The 21,225-nt window shown below is 38.3% G+C and overlaps 1 protein-coding gene across 3 annotated transcripts in view; it reads left to right on the forward strand.

Annotated features, from left to right (window-relative positions):
• Ube3d (ubiquitin protein ligase E3D) overlaps window positions 1-21,225 on the forward strand; it is a 161,066-nt gene that overhangs the window by 37,789 nt on the left and 102,052 nt on the right. For all 3 annotated transcript variants that reach the window (XR_009225901.1, XM_046432132.2, XM_058575920.1), the window contains exon 8: window positions 2,041-2,201. Coding sequence is in view for 2 of the 3 variants with exons in the window: in XM_046432132.2 (XP_046288088.1) it covers window positions 2,041-2,201 (161 nt within the window). In the remaining variant the exon portion in view is untranslated. The remainder of the gene's footprint in view (window positions 1-2,040; window positions 2,202-21,225) is intronic.

Below are 21,225 nucleotides of genomic sequence, written 5' to 3' on the forward strand. Positions count from 1 at the left end.
ATACTTTTTTTCCCCTTACTGGGCTATTTGATACTCTTAACTTTAAAATATGTTTTATTGCTTCTGTTATTTTTTAATTACCTCTGACATCTTGATGTTTGAGAAAGTGGCAAGTTTGGGAGAAAAGGCTCTGTGGTTAGCACTCATCCCTTACGTATACCACAAGGGTCTAATATTACACTACCTCTATTAAAAATAATGCTTTGCAGAAATGAATCTGGGGCATTTATCTGAAAACCAAAGCATCATGGACCAAGTCTCCTCAGTCTGTACATCTGTTTTATTCAACCAGTTAATATACATGAAACACTTCTTATTTGAAAGGCACTGTTCTAGGTGCTTAAGGTAGAACAAGAATGCCTTGGCCTGGGGTAGAGTTATGTATGGTTTTGCTGCTGGCCATCCATTTTGGGAACTCTGTGCTTCTCTACTTCCAGAGAACTTCTGTGGCAGGCTAATATATTTTCCAACTTCAGTTGATATTAAATCATAAATACATAAATAACAATGTAATTGTAACTTCATAGTCAAAGTCTGAACACAAGTTTAGTTTTCTTTTCTTGTAAGATTTTTAAGTTGAACATCAGGAGTAGGAACTTTAAAATTTTTCTAATAGATATTTAAATTTTTAAAAATTTCCTTTTTATGGAAATAGTACATTCTTGAAACACATTCAGACAACATGAAGAACATAAAGAAATGTTAGCTTCCCCATTTGTCCCCTCTCCTCCCCATCACATAGTGCTTTCTAGAGGTAATTTATCTTAATAGTCTGATGTGTGAACGTTAATATTTTTCTATCCATATACAACTTTTGTTTATGAAAGTGAAACAGTATGACATGATCATAATTTTTTTTGTAACATGCTTTCTTTCTCATAACAATAGATCATTAAGGATTATTTTTTGTTAGTGTAAGTGTAGGTCTTACTCTTTAATAACTGAGTTCCATTGTACAATTATAAAAGACATGCTACAAAAAATCTTTGCACATGCATTTTAGTGCTTCTTTAGAAATGAATCTTTCTACTCTAATACAGCATTGGATTTATATGATATAAACTCAGATGGTAATCACCTTGTAAAACATTGTACTATTATTGTTCTTTTACAATGGATGTTCTTGGTGCCCCACTTAGATCTGGTTGACTGTGTTGCTACACCCATTCCCAGCTGCTGACAGTGTTGGATGCCAATAGTTCATAGATGTTCCCTTTTCCAGAAACTTGCCTTGGGTAATGATGTTGACTTTCTGAGGAGGTTTCCTTTTCTTACTGTCCCATATCCATTCCTGCCCTGGTCAGCCTGTCAGTGATTTGAATCTGGGCCACAAAAAGCTGAGGCCTTGGCCTCAAGGTGGGGCCAATTTTGTAGGTATAATTCAAGCTCAGGATCTCCCCATGGATCAGGCTGAAGCCCAACTCCTGCTGAGCTTGTATTCTGCATCCTTGCAGGTCTTTCCCTCATATTTTCCTGTTCTCCTGAAAGTATCTCAGTGAATCACATACCTCTGCATCCCCAAACACTCCTCCATTAGCACTTAGGGAATACTCATTCCAAAACCATTCTGAGATGGATGTTTCCAATCTTTTTACAATATTTTTTTAATCTAATCTCATAGGTAAAAAATAGTGGCATTGAAATTTTGCGTTTCCTTATTATTAGTCCTATTGACGTTTTAATTTTCATTTATTACATTCCTTGTTAATTTGGTTACTATTCTTTGCCTATTTTTCTATTGGGCTATTTTTTGCCCCTTACTTATTTCCAGAAGCTACACATTTATAGATTATAGATAGTTACATTGTTATTTACATATTGAATATTTTCTCCTCATTAGTTGTCTTTTTTTTTAACTTTATGATGTTGGTTGCACTATTAAATATCGTGCTTTGAAAAGCCTACCTCATTTTGAAATTATGTGATTGGTTCCCCTCTATTTTTTTTGAATAGTTTTTTTTTTTTCTTTTTAATAGTAGCTTAAAATACAAATAGGGTGGCAATATCCTCATACGTGGATTTTTCTCTTCACACCTTTAGCTCTGGCTTTTAAACTCAGACAGTGTGGTGATTGAATCTTTGAGTTCCGACCATATCAAAAAGTTCCCCCTTTTGGAAGATACATTAAAAGCAGACTTCAGTTCTGCCTGGAATGCTATCAAGGTCCTCTACCAGCCATGCCTCAGAAGTGGAGATGAAAAGTGAGTTTTGCTTTTGTTTCCCACTCCACACTGTTATAGCTTCTGTTGTCATGTTGGTGTTAAAAAATTAATGAATTTAATGGTACTATACTGCTTCACTTCTTGAAATTTCTAGGAGTCATGCTGCTAAATATACTTTTAAAGTAGATTGAGTTATTACAGATGATTCATGCTAACATGCAGAAATCTTGCTTTTACTGAAAGTAATTGGTCTTTTCTTGTAATCTCAGCTGTCTGTATATAGACTACAGTACTAGATTAGGCTTCAACAATCATGAATACTTACTGGTAAGCACTTTCCAGTCATTCAGGATACAATAATAGACGTAGTCCTTGCCTCAGGAGTTGTCATTCAAACGGGAGGAAGCAAACAATAAACAAAACCATCATCAACAAAAAGTCAAAGGCTTATATGGTTTTTTTGTGTGTGTCCATTACTCATCTAAACTCACCTGAGCTTACAGTTCTCTTAAGGCTAGACACAGCCCTGGGAGTAGGACTGTTATCCCCCTTATAAAGATAAGGATACTAAGAAGTGGGTGGTATGTTATTTTAGTAAAAAAATGAATCAAGATAAGGAAGCAGTGAAGTGTTAGATGGGTATAGGCCATTGTCATTTTATATTGAAAAGTCAGGGACAGTTCCTCAGGAAAAAAAAATGATATTTAAGTGGAAAATCTGAAGGATGTGAAATGGTGAGCCATGGCCAAGGGTAGAGGGTTCCTAGTGAAGGTGTTACAGAGCGAGGGCCTTCCAAGAAACTGAGGCAACTCGAAGACCCTCTCATCAAACCCTGATTACTCATCAAACCCTGATTCTTGAAATCAAGTCAGCAAGATTTCAGACATGTTGCTTAGAGTAACAGGAATAAGTTTATTAAAGGCATAGGAAAAGGGAAAGGGGATACTCTCAAGGGAGAAAATGGGTCCTCTAAGAGAGGAGAGGGACCACATGCTTCTCCTGCACTCCAATTTTATTGGGGATCCCAGAGAAGTTTCCAGAGAGTCCCACCCAGGACAACCTTTTGACTTTTGACTAACAGCAACAGGACATCAGACTTTCAAGTACCCATTGCTATGGCAACTCTATGTCACCTTGGGCCATACTGACTGATTCTAACTGGATTCTTAACCAGGAAGAACTATCCTGTCTCCTAGAGTTTCAGGATCTGATCACAAAAGTCTGGGTTCCTCCCATCAACATCATCTTGGGTCTGCATATTTCCTGCAGTTAACAGGTAGTTTGCTGAGGAATGTGACATATCCTGTCCCCTTAAGCCAGGCTGGACTGCAGGTAAATTACTTCTTGGAAAAGAAAGCATGTGGGGTAAGCACAGTGGGCCCGTTTTATAGAATTATTCTCTTAACCTTGTGTTCCCACCATCCTTATCTGTCTGTTCCTTAACAAAGGAAACAGCAAGTATTTTATTGTATGGATTGAATGTTTATACTTGTTCTGTATTCTCAGATGGGTTTATCAAATTTCTGCTAGGAACAGAAAGATCCCAGTTTTTTTCTGGGAAATAAATAAGACATTTAAAACAATTACTGCTTTTCTTTCATCTTTTTTTTTTAATTAAGCAAGCAGTGCAAATCATAAGAGATTCAAATACTCAGAGACATGTAAACTAAAATGTGAAGTTCTTCATCATATCCCTCTCCAGATGTAAACTGTTGTGCAATCTTCCACATTGCTTACTATTCATTTTGCGTCTTAACAAAATCTAAATGATACATATGTTTTTTAAAAGAGCAAAACACTTTCTCTTGGAGATTCTTTACATATCAAGGCTTGACATTTTATGAAATTAGTATACTATAAATCACTTGACCATTTTACTATTGATTACTTTTTGCTGTTATAATTAGTGTTGGACTATGTACTGTTGTATATTTGTTTTATGATTATATGTAGGTTTTTTATAAGAGGGTTTTATAGAGGTACAATTGTTGGGTCAAAAGGTGTGCACATTTAAAATTTTTATAGATAATCTCAAGTTGTTTTGTAAAATGACAATGCAAATTTATAATCCCTCCTAATATTATCTTAAATGCCCATTTCCATACCCTCTTATCATTTAGGTTTTTCCCTATCTGATGCCAGTCTTAATGAAACAGGTTTAATCTACTCTCTTTATGGTATTGAGGTACACTCAGAGAATATGATTTGTGTTCTATGCTTTTCAGACTTTTTGGGAGGCCTAAGACATGGTTAACTTTTAAACTGTTTATTAATTATATTCTCTGTTGGTGTGTGTGTGTGTGTGTGCGCGCGCACACGCCGTAATGTAGATTTATATAGTCAATTTTATTAAATCCTTTATATTCATCTTTACTACTTATTTGAAATGTAGTCTTTTGAGAAAGGTATGTTAAATTTTACACTGATTATGGAAGTCGTTTTCTTCTCGTTTTTGTATTTTTTCTTTTGAAGTTAACTTAATAGATATTAAACGTTTGAAATGCTACAGTTTAACTGATTGCATATTTTGTTAATAGAAAATTTTGTTCCTTTTCCATTCGATGCAAAGTTCTTTCATTTAATTTGCTTTGTGTTAATACTGCTGTATTTAATTTTAAAGAGATTATTGACTTGTTATAATTTTTTTTGCATTTCTTTATTTTCACCTGTTTTATGTCATTTTATCTTAGGTACATGTTTCATTATTATATGCTTTGTGAACTGCATGTCGCTGGACATTTTAAAACTCCAATGTGATTGCCTCTTTATCTTAATAGTGAATTTAATTATTTCACAATTATTGTGATTATTGAGATAATTGCACATGGTATGCTACAGGGTCATTTCCTTCCTCTGATGATTTGGAAATAAAAAGTTATTCCAAAATTATTTTTAATGGTTAAATTTAAAATTTTAATATACTTTACTATTTATATTTAGATTTAATATCCCTACTTTTCACTAGAACAAGAAGGACGTAAAGTTTCACATTTCTCCTCTGGCTTACTCCCTTTCCTACTCCCTTCCCTATGTCAATATCATCTGTGATTCTAATGAAGGGGACTGCATTTCTTCCTTCCTCTTTTCTAAGCGAAAGTCCTGTACCATATTTTTATAAAAGTATGTAATGTTATTTTATGTATTTTAACATGATTTATAAATGATACTAAACTCCCATCTTTCTGCAATTGTTTTTTCATTCAATATTTTTTGTTTCATTTTTTAATTTTATCAAGTATATTCTTAAATACATCTTTTAAACTTGGATTATAGTTAGTCCTTGAATATCTGAAAATTTCTTATACTTATTCTGACTTTGATGGTCTTCAGGATTTTCTCTGTATCTTTGATTTTCCTTTCTTTCTTATTTTTTTTCTTTCTCTCTCTCAGTTACTAGGGATTGAACTCAGGGGCACTGGACCACTGAGCCACATCCCCAGCCCTATTTTATATTTTATTTAGAGACAGGGTCTCACTGAGTTGCTTAGTGCCTTGCTTTGCTGACGCTGGCTTTGAACTCTCAATCCTCCTGCCTCAGCCTCCTGAGCTGCTTGGATTATACGCGTGCACCATCACATGTGGCTTATCTTTGGTGTTCTAGGATTTTATAAAGATGTGTCTAAATGTGAATGTTTGCTCAAAATTTTCTCATATCTATTTTTAAAGATACAATATGCTTTCAATCTCTGTAAGAATAGTAATTATACTTAAATTCCTCTGTTTTCTCTATTAACTTTTTTTCCCTTGAGTGTTAGCTCTTTTTGAAAACAGAGATTGAGTTTAATGCTTCTTTTTTTCATAGCATTGCTCTTCCCAAATGTTTGATGGGTTGACTAGAATTCTTGCACAAGGATTTGAGCTCCATGCCAGCTAGGACCGTGTCTGTCCTACTCACCATGAATATTTGTTAAAGAATTCAAAACATACAATTTGTGTTTATACAGTGGTACCTGATGTTCTACTTATTCTCTGATAATTATAATTCAGCTGTTGATGACTATGAGTTCTTGGTAGCGTAGCCTGTGCTTATGGATTAGTGAAAGATAACTCAAAGGATTTGCTGGTCTGGACTTGTCTGGACTTGTCTTTTTTCAACTTTTGGAATTAAAAAAATGGAGGTAGTCACAGATTCAGATATGGTGATAAATCTTGTATTAATTATATGTAGGATCTTTATACTGCCTTTCTTAAGGAGTATTAAAGGAACTTGGTGTACTTGGACCATATTTACTCATTCTGAACAAATTCCTATGATGCTAGAAATAGAGTGACATTAGTCAGTTGTGTTCTGTATTCCATTAGGCGACTTTTTTTTTTTTTAACTCCACGTGTCTTGGAAACAAGTTAGTGTCTAATGAATGAATTTACCTATTTATAAAATTACTTTTGTTGTGCTTTTCCTCCTGCTACTTTTTGGCTCTGTGTGCCCCAAGGTAGGAAGAAAATTTTTCCAGTTGGATAAATGTGCTGTGAGTTATTTACTTTTGTCTTTTAAAGATATTAGTGTCTTCCTTTCTGGGGCATGACTGAGCAAACTTTAGACTCATGGTATTTTTTTTTTCTTTTATAGAATCATTTATTTTTTTTTTTTTCCAGAATAGTTATGCCATTTTATTTATTTATTTTTTTTAATTTTTTATTGTTGGCTGTTCAAAACATTACATAGTTCTTGATATATCATATTTCACAATTTGATTCAAGTGGGTTATGAGCTCCCATTTTTACCCCATATACAGATTGCAGAATCACATCAGTTACATATCCATTGATTTACATATTGCCATACTAGTGTCTGTTGTATTCTGCTGCCTTTCCTATCCTCTACTATCCCCCCTCCCCTCCCCTCCCCTCCCCTCCCCTCGCCTCCCCTCCCCTCCCTTCTTCTCTCTCTGCTCCCTCTACTGACATTCGTTTGTCCCCCTTATATTATTTTTCCCCTTCCCCTCACTTCCTCTTGTATGTACTTTTGTATAACTCTGAGGGTCTCCTTCCATTTCCATGCATTTTCCCTTCTCTCTCCCTTTCCCTCCCACCTCTCATCCCTGTTTAATGTTAATCTTCTTCTCATGCTCTTCGACCCTACTCTGTTCTTAGTTACTCTCCTTATATCAAAGAAGACATTTGGCATTTGTTTTTTAGGGATTGGCTAGCTTCACTTAGCATAATCTGCTCTAATGCCATCCATTTCCCTGTAAATTCTATGATTTTGTCATTTTTTAATGCAGAGTAATACTCCATTGTGTATAAATGCCACATTTTTTTTATCCATTCATCCATTGAAGGGCATCTAGGTTGGTTCCACAGTCTACCTATTGTGAATTGTGCTGCTATGAACATCGATGTAGCAGTGTCCCTGTAGCATGCTCTTTTTAGGTCTTTAGGGAATAGACCGAGAAGGGGAATAGCTGGGTCAAATGGTGGCTCCATTCCCAGCTTTCCAAGAAATCTCCATACTGCTTTCCAAATTGGCTGCACCAATTTGCAGTCCCACCAGCAATGTACAAGTGTACCCTTTTCCCCACATCCTCGCCAGCACTTGTTGTTGTTTGACTTCCTAATGGCTGCCAATCTAACTGGAGTGAGATGGTATCTTAGGGTGGTTTTGATTTGCATTTCTCTGACTGCTAGAGATGGTGAGCATTTTTTCATGTACTTGTTGATTGATTGTATGTCCTCCTCTGAGAAGTGTCTGTTCAGGTCCTTGGCCCATTTGTTGATTGGGTTGTTTGTTCTCTTATTGTCTAATTTTTGGAGTTCTTTGTATACTCTGGATATTAGGGCTCTATCTGAAGTGTGAGGAATAAAGATTTGTTCCCAGGATGTAGGCTCTCTATTTACCTCTCTTATTGTATCTTTTGCTGAGAAAAAACTTTTTAGTTTGAGTAAGTCCCATTTGTTGATTCTAGTTATTAACTTTTGTGCTATGGGTGTCCTATTGAGGAATTTGGAGCCCGACCCCACAGTATGTAGATCGTAGCCAACTTTTTCTTCTATCAGATGGCGTGTCTCTGATTTGATATCAAGCTCCTTGATCCATTTTGATTTAACTTTTGTGCATGGCGAGAGAAAGGGATTCAGTTTCATTTTGTTGCATATGGATTTCCAGTTTTCCCAGCACCATTTGTTGAAGATGCTATCCTTCCTCCATTGCATGCTTTTAGCCCCTTTATCAAATATAAGATAGTTGTAGTTTTGTGGATTGGTTTCTGTGTCCTCTATTCTGTACCATTGGTCCACCCGCCTGTTTTGGTACCAGTACCATGCTGTTTTTGTTACTATTGCTCTGTAGTATAGTTTGAAGTCTGGTATCGCTATACCGCCTGATTCACACTTCCTGCTTAGCATTGTTTTTGCTATTCTGGGTCTTTTATTTTTCCATATGAATTTCATGATTGCTTTCTCTATTTCTACAAGAAATGCCGTTGGGATTTTGATTGGCATTGCATTAAACCTATAGAGAACTTTTGGTAATATCGCCATTTTGATGATGTTAGTTCTGCCTATCCATGAACAGGGTATATTTTTCCATCTTCTAAGATCTTCTTCTATTTCTCTCTTTAGGGTTCTGTAGTTTTCATTGTATAAGTCTTTCACCTCTTTTGTTAGGTTGATTCCCAAGTATTTTATTTTTTTTGAAGATATTGTGAATGGAGTGGTTGTCCTCATTTCCATTTCAGAGGATTTGTCGCTGATATACAGGAATGCCTTTGATTTATGCGTGTTGATTTTATATCCTGCCACTTTGCTGAATTCATTTATTAGCTCTAATAGTTTCTTTGTAGACCCTTTTGGGTCTGCTAGGTATAGAATCATGTCATCTGCAAATAGTGATAATTTAAGTTCTTCTTTTCCTATTTTGATGCCTTTAATTTCTTTCGTCTGTCTAATTGCTCTGGCCAGTGTTTCGAGAACTATGTTGAACAGAAGTGGTGAGAGAGGGCATCCCTGTCTTGTTCCAGATTTTAGAGGGAATGCCTTCACTTTTTCTCCATTCAGAATGATGCTAGCCTGAGGCTTAGCATAGATTGCTTTTACAATATTGAGGTATGTTCCTGTTATCCCTAGTTTTTCTAGAGTTTTGAACATAAAGGGATGCTGTACTTTGTCGAATGCTTTTTCCGCATCTATCGAGATGATCATATGATTCTTATTTTTAAGTGTATTGATGTGGTGAATAACATTTATTGATTTCCGTATATTGAACCAGCCTTGCATCCCAGGGATGAATCCTACTTGATCATGGTGCACAATTTTTTTGATAAGTTTTTGTATCCGATTTGCCAGAATTTTATTGAGGATTTTTGCATCTAGGTTCATTAGAGATATTGGTCTGTAGTTTTCTTTCTTTGAAGTGTCTTTGTCTGGTTTAGGTATCAGGGTGATGTTGGCCTCGTAGAATGAATTTGGAAGTTCTCCCTCTTTTTCTATTTCCCGAAGTAGCTTGAAAAGTATTGGTATTAGTTCCTCTTTAAAGGTTTTGTAAAACTCTGCTGTATACCCATCCGGTCCTGGGCTTTTCTTAGTTGGTAGTCTTTTGATGGTTTCTTCTATTTCCTCAATTGATATTGGTCTGTTTAGGTTGTCTATATCCTCCTGACTCAATCTGGGCAGATCATATGACTTAAGAAATTTATCTATGCCTTCACTATCTTCTAATTTATTGGAGTATAAGGATTCAAAATAATTTTTGATTATCTTCTGTATTTCTGAAGTGTCTGTTGTGATATTGCCTCTTTCATCCCGTATGTTAGTAATTTGAGTTCTCTCTCTTCTTCTCTTCGCTAGCATGGCTAAGGGTCTGTCGATTTTGTTTATTTTTTCAAAGAACCAACTTTTAGTTTTGTCAATTTTTTCAATTGTTTCTTTTGTTTCGATTTCATTAATTTCAGCTCTGATTTTCATTATTTCTTGCCTTCTACTTCTTTTGCTGTTGTTTTGCTCTTCTTTTTCTAGGATTTTGAGATGAAGTATGAGATCATTTATTTGTTGGTTTTTTCTTTTTTTAAGGAATGAACTCCAAGCAATGAATTTTCCTCTTAGAACTGCTTTCAATGTGTCCCATAGATTCTGATATGTTGTGTCTGTGTTTTCATTAATCTCTAAGAATTTTTTAATTTCTTCCTTGATGTCTTCTATAACCCATTGATCGTTCAGTAACCTATTGTTCATTCTCCAAGTGATGTATTCTTTTCCCTTCCTTCTTTTATCGTTGATTTTCAGTTCCATTCCATTATGATCAGATAGGATGCATGGTATTATCTCTACTCCTTTATATTGTCTAAGAGTTTCCCTCTGACATAATATATGATCTATTTTTGAGAAGGATCCATGTGCTGCTGAGAAAAAAGTGTAACTGCTTGATGTTGGGTGGTATACTCTATATATGTCAATTAAGTCTAGGTTATTAATTGTGTTATTGAGTTCTATAGTTTCCTTATTCAACTTTTGTTTGGAAGATCTGTCCATTGGTGATAGAGGTGTGTTGAAGTCTCCCATGATTATTGTATGGTGGTCTATTAGACTCTTGAACTTGAGAAGAGTTTGTTTGATGAACATAGCTGCACCATTGTTTGGGGCATATATATTTATGATTGTTATGTCTTGTTGGTGTATGGTTCCCTTGAGCAGTATGTAGTGTCCCTCTTTATCCCTTTTGATTAACTTTGGCTTGAAATCTATTTTATTTGATATGAGTATGGATACTCCTGCTTGTTTCCGAAGTCCATATGAGTGATATGATTTTTCCCAACCTTTCACCTTCAGCCTATGTATGTCTTTTCCTATCAAATGCTTCTCCTGTAGGCAGCATATTGTTGGGTCTTGTTTTGTGATCCATTCTACTAGCCTGTGTCTCTTGATTGGTGAGTTTAAGCCATTAACATTTAGGGTTATTATTGAGATATGGGTTGTTCTTCCAGCCATATTTGTTTATTTCTGTTACTAAACATGGTTTGTTTTCCTCTTTGATTATTTTCCCCCGTTTAGTGTCCTACCTCCCACTGTTGGTTTTCATTGTTATTTTCCATTTCCTCTTCCTGTAATGTTTTGCCGAGGATGTTTTGAAGAGATGGTTTTCTAGCTGCAAATTCTTTTAACTTTTGTTTATCGTGGAAGGTTTTAATTTCATCTTCCATCCTGAAGCTTAATTTCGCTGGAAACACAATTCTTGGTTGGAACCCATTTTCTTTCAGTGTTTGAAATGTTATTCCAGGATCTTCTAGCTTTCAGAGTCTGTGTTGAAAGATCAGCTGTTACCCTGATTGGCTTACCCCTAAATGTGATCTGCTTCCTTTCTCTTGTAGCTTTTAAAATTCTCTCCTTATTCTGTATGTTGGGCATCTTCATTATAATGTGTCTAGGTGTGGGTCTCTTATGATTTTGCACATTCGGCGTCCTGTAGGCTTCTAGGATTTGGGGTTCTGTCTCATTCTTCAAGTCTGGGAAGTTTTCTCGTATTATTTCATTGAATAGATTGCTCATTCCTTTGGTTTGAAACTCTGTCCCTTCCTGTATCCCAATGATTCTTAAATTTGGTCTCTTGATGTTATCCCATATTTCTTGGATGTTCTGCTCATGGTTTCTTAACAGTCTTGCTGAGCTGTCTATGTTCTTTTCAAGTTGAAATACTTTATCTTCATTGTCTGATGTTCTGTCTTCTAAGTGTTCTACTCTGCTGGTAGTATTCTCAATTGAGTTTTTAAGTTGGCTTATTGCTTCCTGCATTTCTAGGATTTCTGTTTGTTTGTTTTTTATAACTTCTATTTCCCTGTATAGTTGATCTTTTGCTTCTTGGATTTGTTTATGTAATTCATTGTTGAAGTGATCTTTCATTGTCTGATTTTGCTGTCTGATGTCTTCCTTGAGACTCCAGATCATCTGAAGCATGTATATCCTGAATTCTTTATCTGACATTCCATCTGCTGCAGCTATTACCTCTTCTAACGTTGAGTTGACCTGCAATGCTTGTGGTCCTTTCTTTCCTTGTCTCTTCATACTGTTTGCGTTCCTTTCTACTTGGTGAAACTGTTGTGCTATTGAATTTTCCCCCTATATATTTATATTGGTCTTGTATAGTTGCAAAGTCTCCCTCGCAGGCGCGGGCGGCGGCTCTGTCCCTCTGCGGGCCGCTAGGCTTGTTCTGTCGGTGGTCACAGTTCTGTCTAATTTGCAGGCGCAGGCAGCGGCACTGCCCCTCTGCAGGCCTCTGGGGCTGTACTGCCAGTGGGTCGCAGGTCCGCCTACCTTGCAGGCGCGGAGGGGGGTGGCTCTACCCTTCCTCAGGCCACTGGGCCTGTTCTGTCTCTCGGTTGCAGGTCTGGCCTGTTCTGATGGTGGTCACAGTTCCGTCTACCTTGCAGGCGCTGGGGGGAGGGGGCGGCTCTGCCTCTCAGCAGGCCGCTGCTCCTCTTCTGCCGGTGGGTCGTAGGCCCGCCTACCTTGCAGGAGTGATTGGAAGCTCTGCCACTCCGCGGGCCACTGGGCCTTTTCTGTCGGTGGTCACAGTTCCGCCTACCTGACAGGCGCGGGAGGTGGGGGGCGGCTCTGCCCCTCAGCAGGCCGCTGGGCCTGTTCTGTGGGTGGTCACAGTTCCCTCTACCTTGCCGGCGCAGGGGGAGGGGGCGGCTCTGCCTCTCAGCAGGCCGCTGCTCCTCTTCTGCCGGTGGGTCGCAGGCCCGCCTACCTTGCAGGAGTGATTGGAAGCTCTGTCCCGCCGCGGGCCACTGGGCCTGTTCTGTGGGTGGTCACAGTTCCCTCTACCTTGCCGGCGCAGGGGGAGGGGGCGGCTCTGCCTCTCAGCAGGCCGCTGCTCCTCTTCTGCCGGTGGGTCGCAGGCCCGCCTACCTTGCAGGAGTGATTGGAAGCTCTGTCCCGCCGCGGGCCACTGGGCCTTTTCTGTCGGTGGTCACAGTTCCCCTACCTGGCAGGCGCGGGGGGTGTGGGATGGCTCTGCCCCTCAGCAGGCCGCTGGGCCTGCTCTGTGCGTGGTCACAGTTCCCTCTACTTTGCCGGCGCAGGGGGAGGGGGCTGCTCAGCCTCTCAGCAGGTCGCTGCTCCTCTTCTGCCGGTGGGTCGCAGGCCCGCCTACCTTGCAGGAGTGATTGGAAGCTCTGTCCCGCCGCGGGCCACTGGGCCTTTTCTGTCGGTGGTCACCTGGCAGGCGCGGGGGGTGGGGGGTGGCTCTGCCCCTCAGCAGGCCGCTGGGCCTGCTCTGTGCGTGGTCACAGTTCCGTCTACCTTGCCGGTGCAGGGGGAGGGGGCGGCTCAGCCTCTCAGCAGGTCGCTGCTCCTCTTCTGCCGGTGGGTCACAGGCCCGCCTACCTTGCAGGAGTGATTGGAAGCTCTGTCCCGCCGCGGGCCACTGGGCCTTTTCTGTCCGTGGTCACAGTTCCACCTACCTGGCAGGCGCGGGGGGTGGGGGGCGGCTCTGCCCCTCAGCAGGCCGCTGGGCCTGCTCTGTGCGTGGTCACAGTTCCCTCTACCTTGCCGGTGCAGGGGGAGGGGGCGGCTCTGCCTCTCAGCAGGCCGCTGCTCCTCTTCTGCCGGTGGGTCGCAGGCCCGCCTATCTTGCAGGAGAGATTGGAAGCTCTGTCCCGCCGCGGGCCACTGGGCCTTTTCTGTCCGTGGTCACAGTTCCACCTACCTGGCAGGCGCGGGGGGTGGGGGGCGGCTCTGCCCCTCAGCAGGCCGCTGGGCCTGCTCTGTGTGTGGTCACAGTTCCCTCTACCTTCTCATGGTATATTTTTGATTCATGGGGTGGTACATTAACTATTTTAGTCCAATTGGCTAGAATTTTTTTTCTAGTGAAAGTGTGGATTGCCAGATGGTCGTCTAAATAAGGAAAATAGCAAATGTAACTATGGTTTTATTTCCTTGAGCACTCACAAAAAAGTGGCATATAATATTTTTAGAGTGTTCTTTCTAGCAATTTTGCTCAACATTTTGAAGTATATTGTGTTTTTTTTTAATCCCTTCCCTTCTTACTTCAGCCAGTGTTTCACATCTTAGTGAAACCAATGGTTTACGGTTTCATGTTTTATATTGGCAAAATAATCTATCTTATATCCCACATTCTTTTGTTTGTATATCAGAATTCAGATTCTATGTATTGACTCTCTAGCTTTGGCTCTAAATTATCTTCTGAAATTTATTTCTGCCATTTTGTCAATTCACCCATGGCCTCAAATTCTAGACAGGGTAATTTTGTCCCTCAGGGAATACTTGGCAATTTCTGGAGACATTTTTGGTTATCATTACTTAGAGGATTGGCATCTAGAAAATAGATAAGATTGCTCTTAATATTGTATAACACATAGGAGAACTCACACAGCAAAGAATTTTCTGGATCAAAATGCTGAAATAGTACCAAAGTTGAGAAACTCTGCTCTGTACTGCATCTTGAAATCAAGCTGTTTTTGCCTTCTTCTATGTATTATAGCCCATAATTTTCTTGAGATATATTTAGACCTGAAAATAAGAGAAATTCTAATATGGCATGAATCAAAATCTCTATAACCTCAGATGTTAACTTTGTTAGAATAAACAGAATAAATGGTGAAATATTATGTAAATGTTTATCATAACACTTATCGTTTTTTTCTGTAAGGGAAACAATTCTTTTAATTTTATACCCAAAAGTGGGTTTGCCAGATCATGTGGGAGTTCTATTTTTAATTTCTTGAGAATCTCTGTACATTTCCATAATAGTTACAGCATTTTGCCATTTTACCAATGGTACACACACATTTCAGTTTACTCACATCCTTGCTAACACTTGTTAGCTTCTGTTCCTTTTTTGATACTAGCCATCCTAATGGATGTGAGGTAATATCTAATTATAGTATTGATGTGCGTTTCTCTGATGGTTAATGATGTCAAGCATCTTCTCATATGTTGGTCATTTGTATATCATCTTCAGAGAAATATCTGTTCAAGTCGTTTATCCATTTTTTAAAATTTGGGTTATTAGGTTTTTTATTGTGGAATTATATAAAAGTGCTTGATATATCCTGGTTATTAATCTCTTATCAGATATATGATGTATAATTTTTTCTTTCATTCTGTAGCTTGCCTTTTCACTCTGTTGATTGTATCCTTTGGTGTACAAAAGTTTTTAAGTTTAGTGTAGTGTCATTTATCTGTTTTTGTTGCTGCTTGTGCTTTTAGTATCATATCAAAAGAAATCATTATCAAACTCTGCTTACTTTGTTTTTTTTTTATTTTTTATTGTTGGTTGTTCAAAACATTACATAGTTCTTGATATATCATCTTTCACACTTTGCTTCAAGTGGGTTATGAACTCCCATTTTTAGCCCATATACAGATTGCAGAATCACATCAATTACACATCCATTGATTTACATATTGCCATACTAGTGACTGTCGTGTTCTGCTACCTTTCCTATCCTCTACTATCCCCGCTCCCCTCCCCTCCCCTCCCCTCTTCTCTCTCTACCCCCTCTACTGTCCTTCATTTCTCCCCCTTGTATTATTTTTCCCTTTCCCCTCATTTCCTCTTGTATGTTCTTTTGTATAACCCTGAGGGTCTCCTTCCATTTCCTTGCAATTTCTCTTTTCTCTCCCTTTCCCTCCCACCTCTCATCTCTGTTTAATGTTAATCTTCTTCTCATGCTCTTCGTCCCTACTCTGTTCTTAGTTACTCTCCTTATATCAAAGAAGACATTTGGCATTTGTTTTTTAGGGATTGGCTAGCTTCACTTAGCATAATTTGCTCTAGTGCCATCCATTTCCCTGCAAATTCTATGATTTTGTCATTTTTTAATGCAGAGTAATACTCCATTGTGTATAAATGCCACATTTTTTTAATCCATTCATCTATTGAAGGGCATCTAGGTTGGTTCCACAGTCTACCTATTGTGAATTGAGCTGCTATGAACATCGATGTAGCAGTGTCCCTGTAGCATGCTCTTTTTAGGTCTTTAGGGAATAGACCGAGAAGGGGAATAGCTGGGTCAAATGGTGGCTCCATTCCCAGCTTTCCAAGAAATCTCCATACTGCTTTCCAAATTGGCTGCACCAATTTGCAGTCCCACCAGCAATGTACAAGTGTACCCTTTTCCCCACATCCTCGCCAGCACTTGTTGTTGTTTGACTTCCTAATGGCTGCCAATCTTACTGGAGTGAGATGGTATCTTAGGGTGGTTTTGATTTGCATTTCTCTGACAGCTAGAGATGGTGAGCATTTTTTCATGTACTTGTTGATTGATTGTATGTCCTCCTCTGAGAAGTGTCTGTTCAGGTCCTTGGCCCATTTGTTGATTGGGTTGTTTGTTCTCTTATTGTCTAATTTTTGGAGTTCTTTGTATACTCTGGATATTAGGGCTCTATCTGAAGTGTGAGGAATAAAGATTTGTTCCCAGGATGTAGGCTCTCTATTTACCTCTCTTATTGTATCTTTTGCTGAGAAAAAACTTTTTAGTTTGAGTAAGTCCCATTTGTTGATTCTAGTTATTAACTTTTGTGCTATGGGTGTCCTATTGAGGAATTTGGAGCCCGACCCCACAGTATGTAGATCGTAGCCAACTTTTTCTTCTATCAGATGGCGTGTCTCTGATTTGATATCAAGCTCCTTGATCCATTTTGATTTAACTTTTGTGCATGGCGAGAGAAAGGGATTCAGTTTCATTTTGTTGCATATGGCTTTCCAGTTTTCCCAGCACCATTTGTTGAAGATGCTATCCTTCCTCCATTGCATGCTTTTAGCCCCTTTATCAAATATAAGATAGTTGTACTTTTGTGGATTGGTTTCTGTGTCCTCTATTCTGTACCATTGGTCCACCCGCCTGTTTTGGTACCAGTACCATGCTGTTTTTGTTACTATTGCTCTGTAGTATAGTTTGAAGTCTGGTATCGCTATACCGCCTGATTCACACTTCCTGCTTAAAACTCTGCTTACTTTGGATAGGATACAGTGATGTGGCAAAGACTTCATTGCTTGAAAAACTTTGGAGATAAAATTAAATGGTTTTGACCAGATCTACAGAAATTTGTTCTTTTGTTTGATAAAAACATAAATCAAACTAATTGTTAGTTTATGATAATTTTACATCCATCAGAATATCTAAAGACATATTTAATAATTATGTAATCTGCTAAAGCAATGCTAATTTTTTTAAGTATGAATATTATGCTAAAATAAGTGAATGAGTGAATCAGTGAGTAGCTGACTGAACTGATACATGTTACTCAGCCCTTAAGAGCACTTTATTACGGCATCTCAAGGAAGCATCTCTTCTGCTTTCCACATAGGAGCCACAAGGTGACTGTCATTGATGCATTCCAATTAGATACACTGACTTTGCAGAGTAGGTTGGACTTAAACTTCAGATATGAATGTACAAGTCATATTTTACATATTAGGAACCTAAAGACCAAAAGGACAAATAACTTCAATTAGTTACCTTGTCAGTGATAAATTAAAGTTCCAAATTCAGTGCTTTTTCTTTGTATCATGTAGTCTCCTACCATAAAATTTTAAGAGATCTGAAAATGTCACTTTAATTTATGTTTTCCACAAGAAAAATTTCCCTGGTAGTTTAGAAGGTGTCGGCACTATGTCACTGCTCTCAAATATACTGCTTACCATACTATATTCAGTGAATATTTATCTATTTAGTTATGTAATATCAGTAGCAGGAACTTCAGATTTATAGGATGTTCATTTCTGATGTCATAGATTGGAATTTTAGTATACAAATGTTGGGTTTTTTGTTTTTTTTTCCCTCCAGTATCCCAGGTCTTAGCTTCTTAGAACAGGAATGCATTGAATCTAAATTAATCTAAAAATATAACAAAGTCATCAGTACCTATTAGAAAATGTTAAGGCTTCTTTTGAAATCACTTTCATACACTTGCTAGTATAATATTATCACCAAAACCAACTTATTGAGAGACCATTCTTCATTATTAACCAAGTTCAGTACACATCTTCAATTATAATTGGAAAGATTCCTTCTTTAGACTATGTAATTACAGTGGTCTGACCTAAAAGTTATTGTTTGAAATTCCTACACTATTCATGAATCCATTTGTAATCATTAAAGAAGAGACAGGAAATAAGACCATGACATATAAAAAAATACGAGCTTTTCCCCTGTAGCTTTTCCTGTGAAAAGCAGTTTATCTCTTGGGATTGCTTCCTTGAGGAGAATCTGGCTTCCTTTTTCTAATGAGAAAATGTGAGACAAGTATTGTCATGACCTGTGAAGGTAAAGAGGAGAGGGAACTGGCATTGGGTAAAAGAAGGAAGAGGAATGTGTACATGAAATTGTTTCTTCACTATTATTTGTTCTCTAATAATCTGTGAGATATTTCTGATTCAGACTTAAAGTATTGTGTTAATGTTTCACATCTTTAGAAAGGCTTTGGTTTTAGGGTCTGGAGGTGTAGCTCAGTGGTAGAGTGCTTGCTTAATATGAGTGAGGCCTTAGTTCAATTCCCAGCACTGAAAAAAAAAAAAAAGAAAAGAAAAGAAAAAGAAAAAAATTCCAATTTCTTGGTATTATGTACTTGGTATTATGTTTGATTCCAAAACAGGAAAATGAAGAAGTTAGTCCCGTAGTGCTACCATAACAAAATACCTGAAATAGGGTATTTTAAAAACAATAGAAGCTTCTCACAGATTTAGAGGCTGGAAGTCCCAAGAACAAAGTGCCAGCAGTCTCTGCTTCCAAAGTTGCTCCTTTTGCTGGGTCCTATGTGGCATATTGCACACAGTGTCCTCACATGATGAAGAGGAAGGAAGGACAAAAGCACCTACCTATAGCCTCCAGCCTTTTATGAGACACTATTCCTATCCATGAGGGCAGAGCCGTAGGACCCTGGCATCTACTAAAGGCCCCACCTTTTAATACTGCCTTGGAGATTAAGTTTCAACATGAGTTTTGGAGGGAACACAAACATTTAAGCCATGGCAGCTAAGGAAGAGATGTTCATGGCTTTTCTAATAATATATTCATTAGCTGGAGTAAAGAAAATAGAACAAAAGGTAGAAAGTACTCTGTTCCCCTCCCTTCCACTCAAAGTGTGCCTGTGATCGTATAGAGGGGCCCTTAGTAGGCTGCATCTGACAAAGGGATATGTGGCCCCTACAAGGGTTGAGAAGTGAGGGGCAGTCAACTATCTATAGAGATGCCTCTTTTTATCTCTTTAGAATATTAGGCTCCTCAAAAGGTTTGGTTGAAGAGAGGGGGCCCCAGCCAGAAAGAAAAATAAGAGAATCACTGTTCTTTGTGATATACATTTTACCATATTATGTTTGAATCCATTGGATCAGGCAAATTTGCAACTTACTAAAACAAACACATTGTGTTATTGTTAGAATAACAATTGTTAGAATGGTCTTCCTTTTGGGGGGGGGGGCTGAAATCTACCTTCCAGAAACTCTCAGTCGGAGCTACCAAAAATAAATCTGCTGAGTCTTCAATATGACAGCTCTAAATATTTAGGTACCCTCACATGTTCTCCTAGGGTCTCGTCTCCAGGCCAGACATCCATAGATGAATGGTTTCAAGCTTCCCCTTCCTTGCTCTTTCCTCTTGACTCCTTGGTTTTGTTTCTATCTTGATTTCTATAAGAAGATGTTGCCTTACATCTTGTCAGTTTTGCATATATATGAAGCTGTTATGGATAGTAAAGATGCTACAGCTAGGGATACATTCTACAAGGTTGTTAGAAGTAAAGGAAAGAGTGTTTTTGGTGGAACTAGACAGGAAAAGCTGGACTTCAATAATTCATAGAATTTGGACAGTAAACAGAAAAGTTTCAACTTTCAGGCATTAGAGAGGGTTCTTTCATACATTTATTAATTCAGTAAGTACTTATTAAATGCATACTATTGTGCTAGGTATTGGGAATATAATATTGAGCTAGCAGAGACCTGATGCTTTATATCATAGATCTTATTATAGTCTAGCAGAAAAGACAAATAAATGCATAGTTTGCAACCTGATCACTGCTATGACAGAGTTACATGATCCTATGAGAATAAATTGTAGGGAGACCAACCATGTCAGGATGAGATTCCATGCAGAATTGATGCTCCACTGCTGTCTGAAGGACAAGAAAGAGGGTGTGAGGAGCACCTAAGGAGAAAGGCAATTTAAAGGGACCTAGGGGTGGGAGTGAGTACAGTGAGTACAGGGATGGGAAGAAGGCCAAGGTGGCTGAAATGCAGAGATTGGGTAGGGCTGGGAGGAGCCAGAACAACTCAAGAGTCCCTAAGGACACTTGAAAGAATTTTGTCTGTGTTTATCCCAGGAACAATAAGAACTTACTGAACATTTTATCTAGAGAAAGGGTAAGATAGTTTAATTTATATTTCAGAAAGATTATTCTGGCAGCCATCTAGAGAACAGTTGGATATGGTACATCAGATAGGAAGCTATTACAGTAGCCCAAGAGAAATGATTATAGTTTGGACTTGGGTGATGGTAGCAGAGATAGATCTGAGACATACCTAGAAAGTAAAATTGCAGTGCTTGGTGATTGATTGGATCTGGGGAATAACTACTATTTATGGGATACATATCACTGCAAGAAAATCAAGTTTTGGTTTAAGATCATGAAGTTCAGTTTTATATATGTTGAGTCTGAGGTACATTTGAGTCATTCAAGAAGAAATAGCAAATTGAAATATAATATACAGACCTAGGATTTGGATGAAAATTTTAGGCTGAATTTATAAACCTGTGACCATCTGCATCTTTGGTCATAATTGAAAGCAAAATCATAATTCAAGCCATGGATAAGTTTGTTTAGGAAAAAAGAATGAAAGATTGAATGGTAAAGAACTCCCACATTTACAGGCCAGATAAAGGAGAATAAATCTGGAGGAGATAGAGGAATGGCTAGGGAGGTAGGAGGAAAGCAACAAAATATTATTTTATATAAGCTAAGGGAAGAAAATGCTTGTAGGAAGAAGTAGTTCAGGCAAGACATTGAATTTAAAATGTGCATTGGATTTAGATTATGAAAGTCATTAGTGACTTGAGCAGGTATCATCTTGTAGGTGACTGGGCTGGAAGTTGGATTGGAATGTTGATCA

This window comes from Marmota monax, unplaced genomic scaffold, assembly GCF_021218885.2.
Source record: "Marmota monax isolate L192 unplaced genomic scaffold, Marmota_monax_Labrador192_F-V1.1 WCK01_AAM20220418_F8-fsc00013, whole genome shotgun sequence".
NCBI lineage: Eukaryota > Metazoa > Chordata > Mammalia > Rodentia > Sciuridae > Marmota > Marmota monax.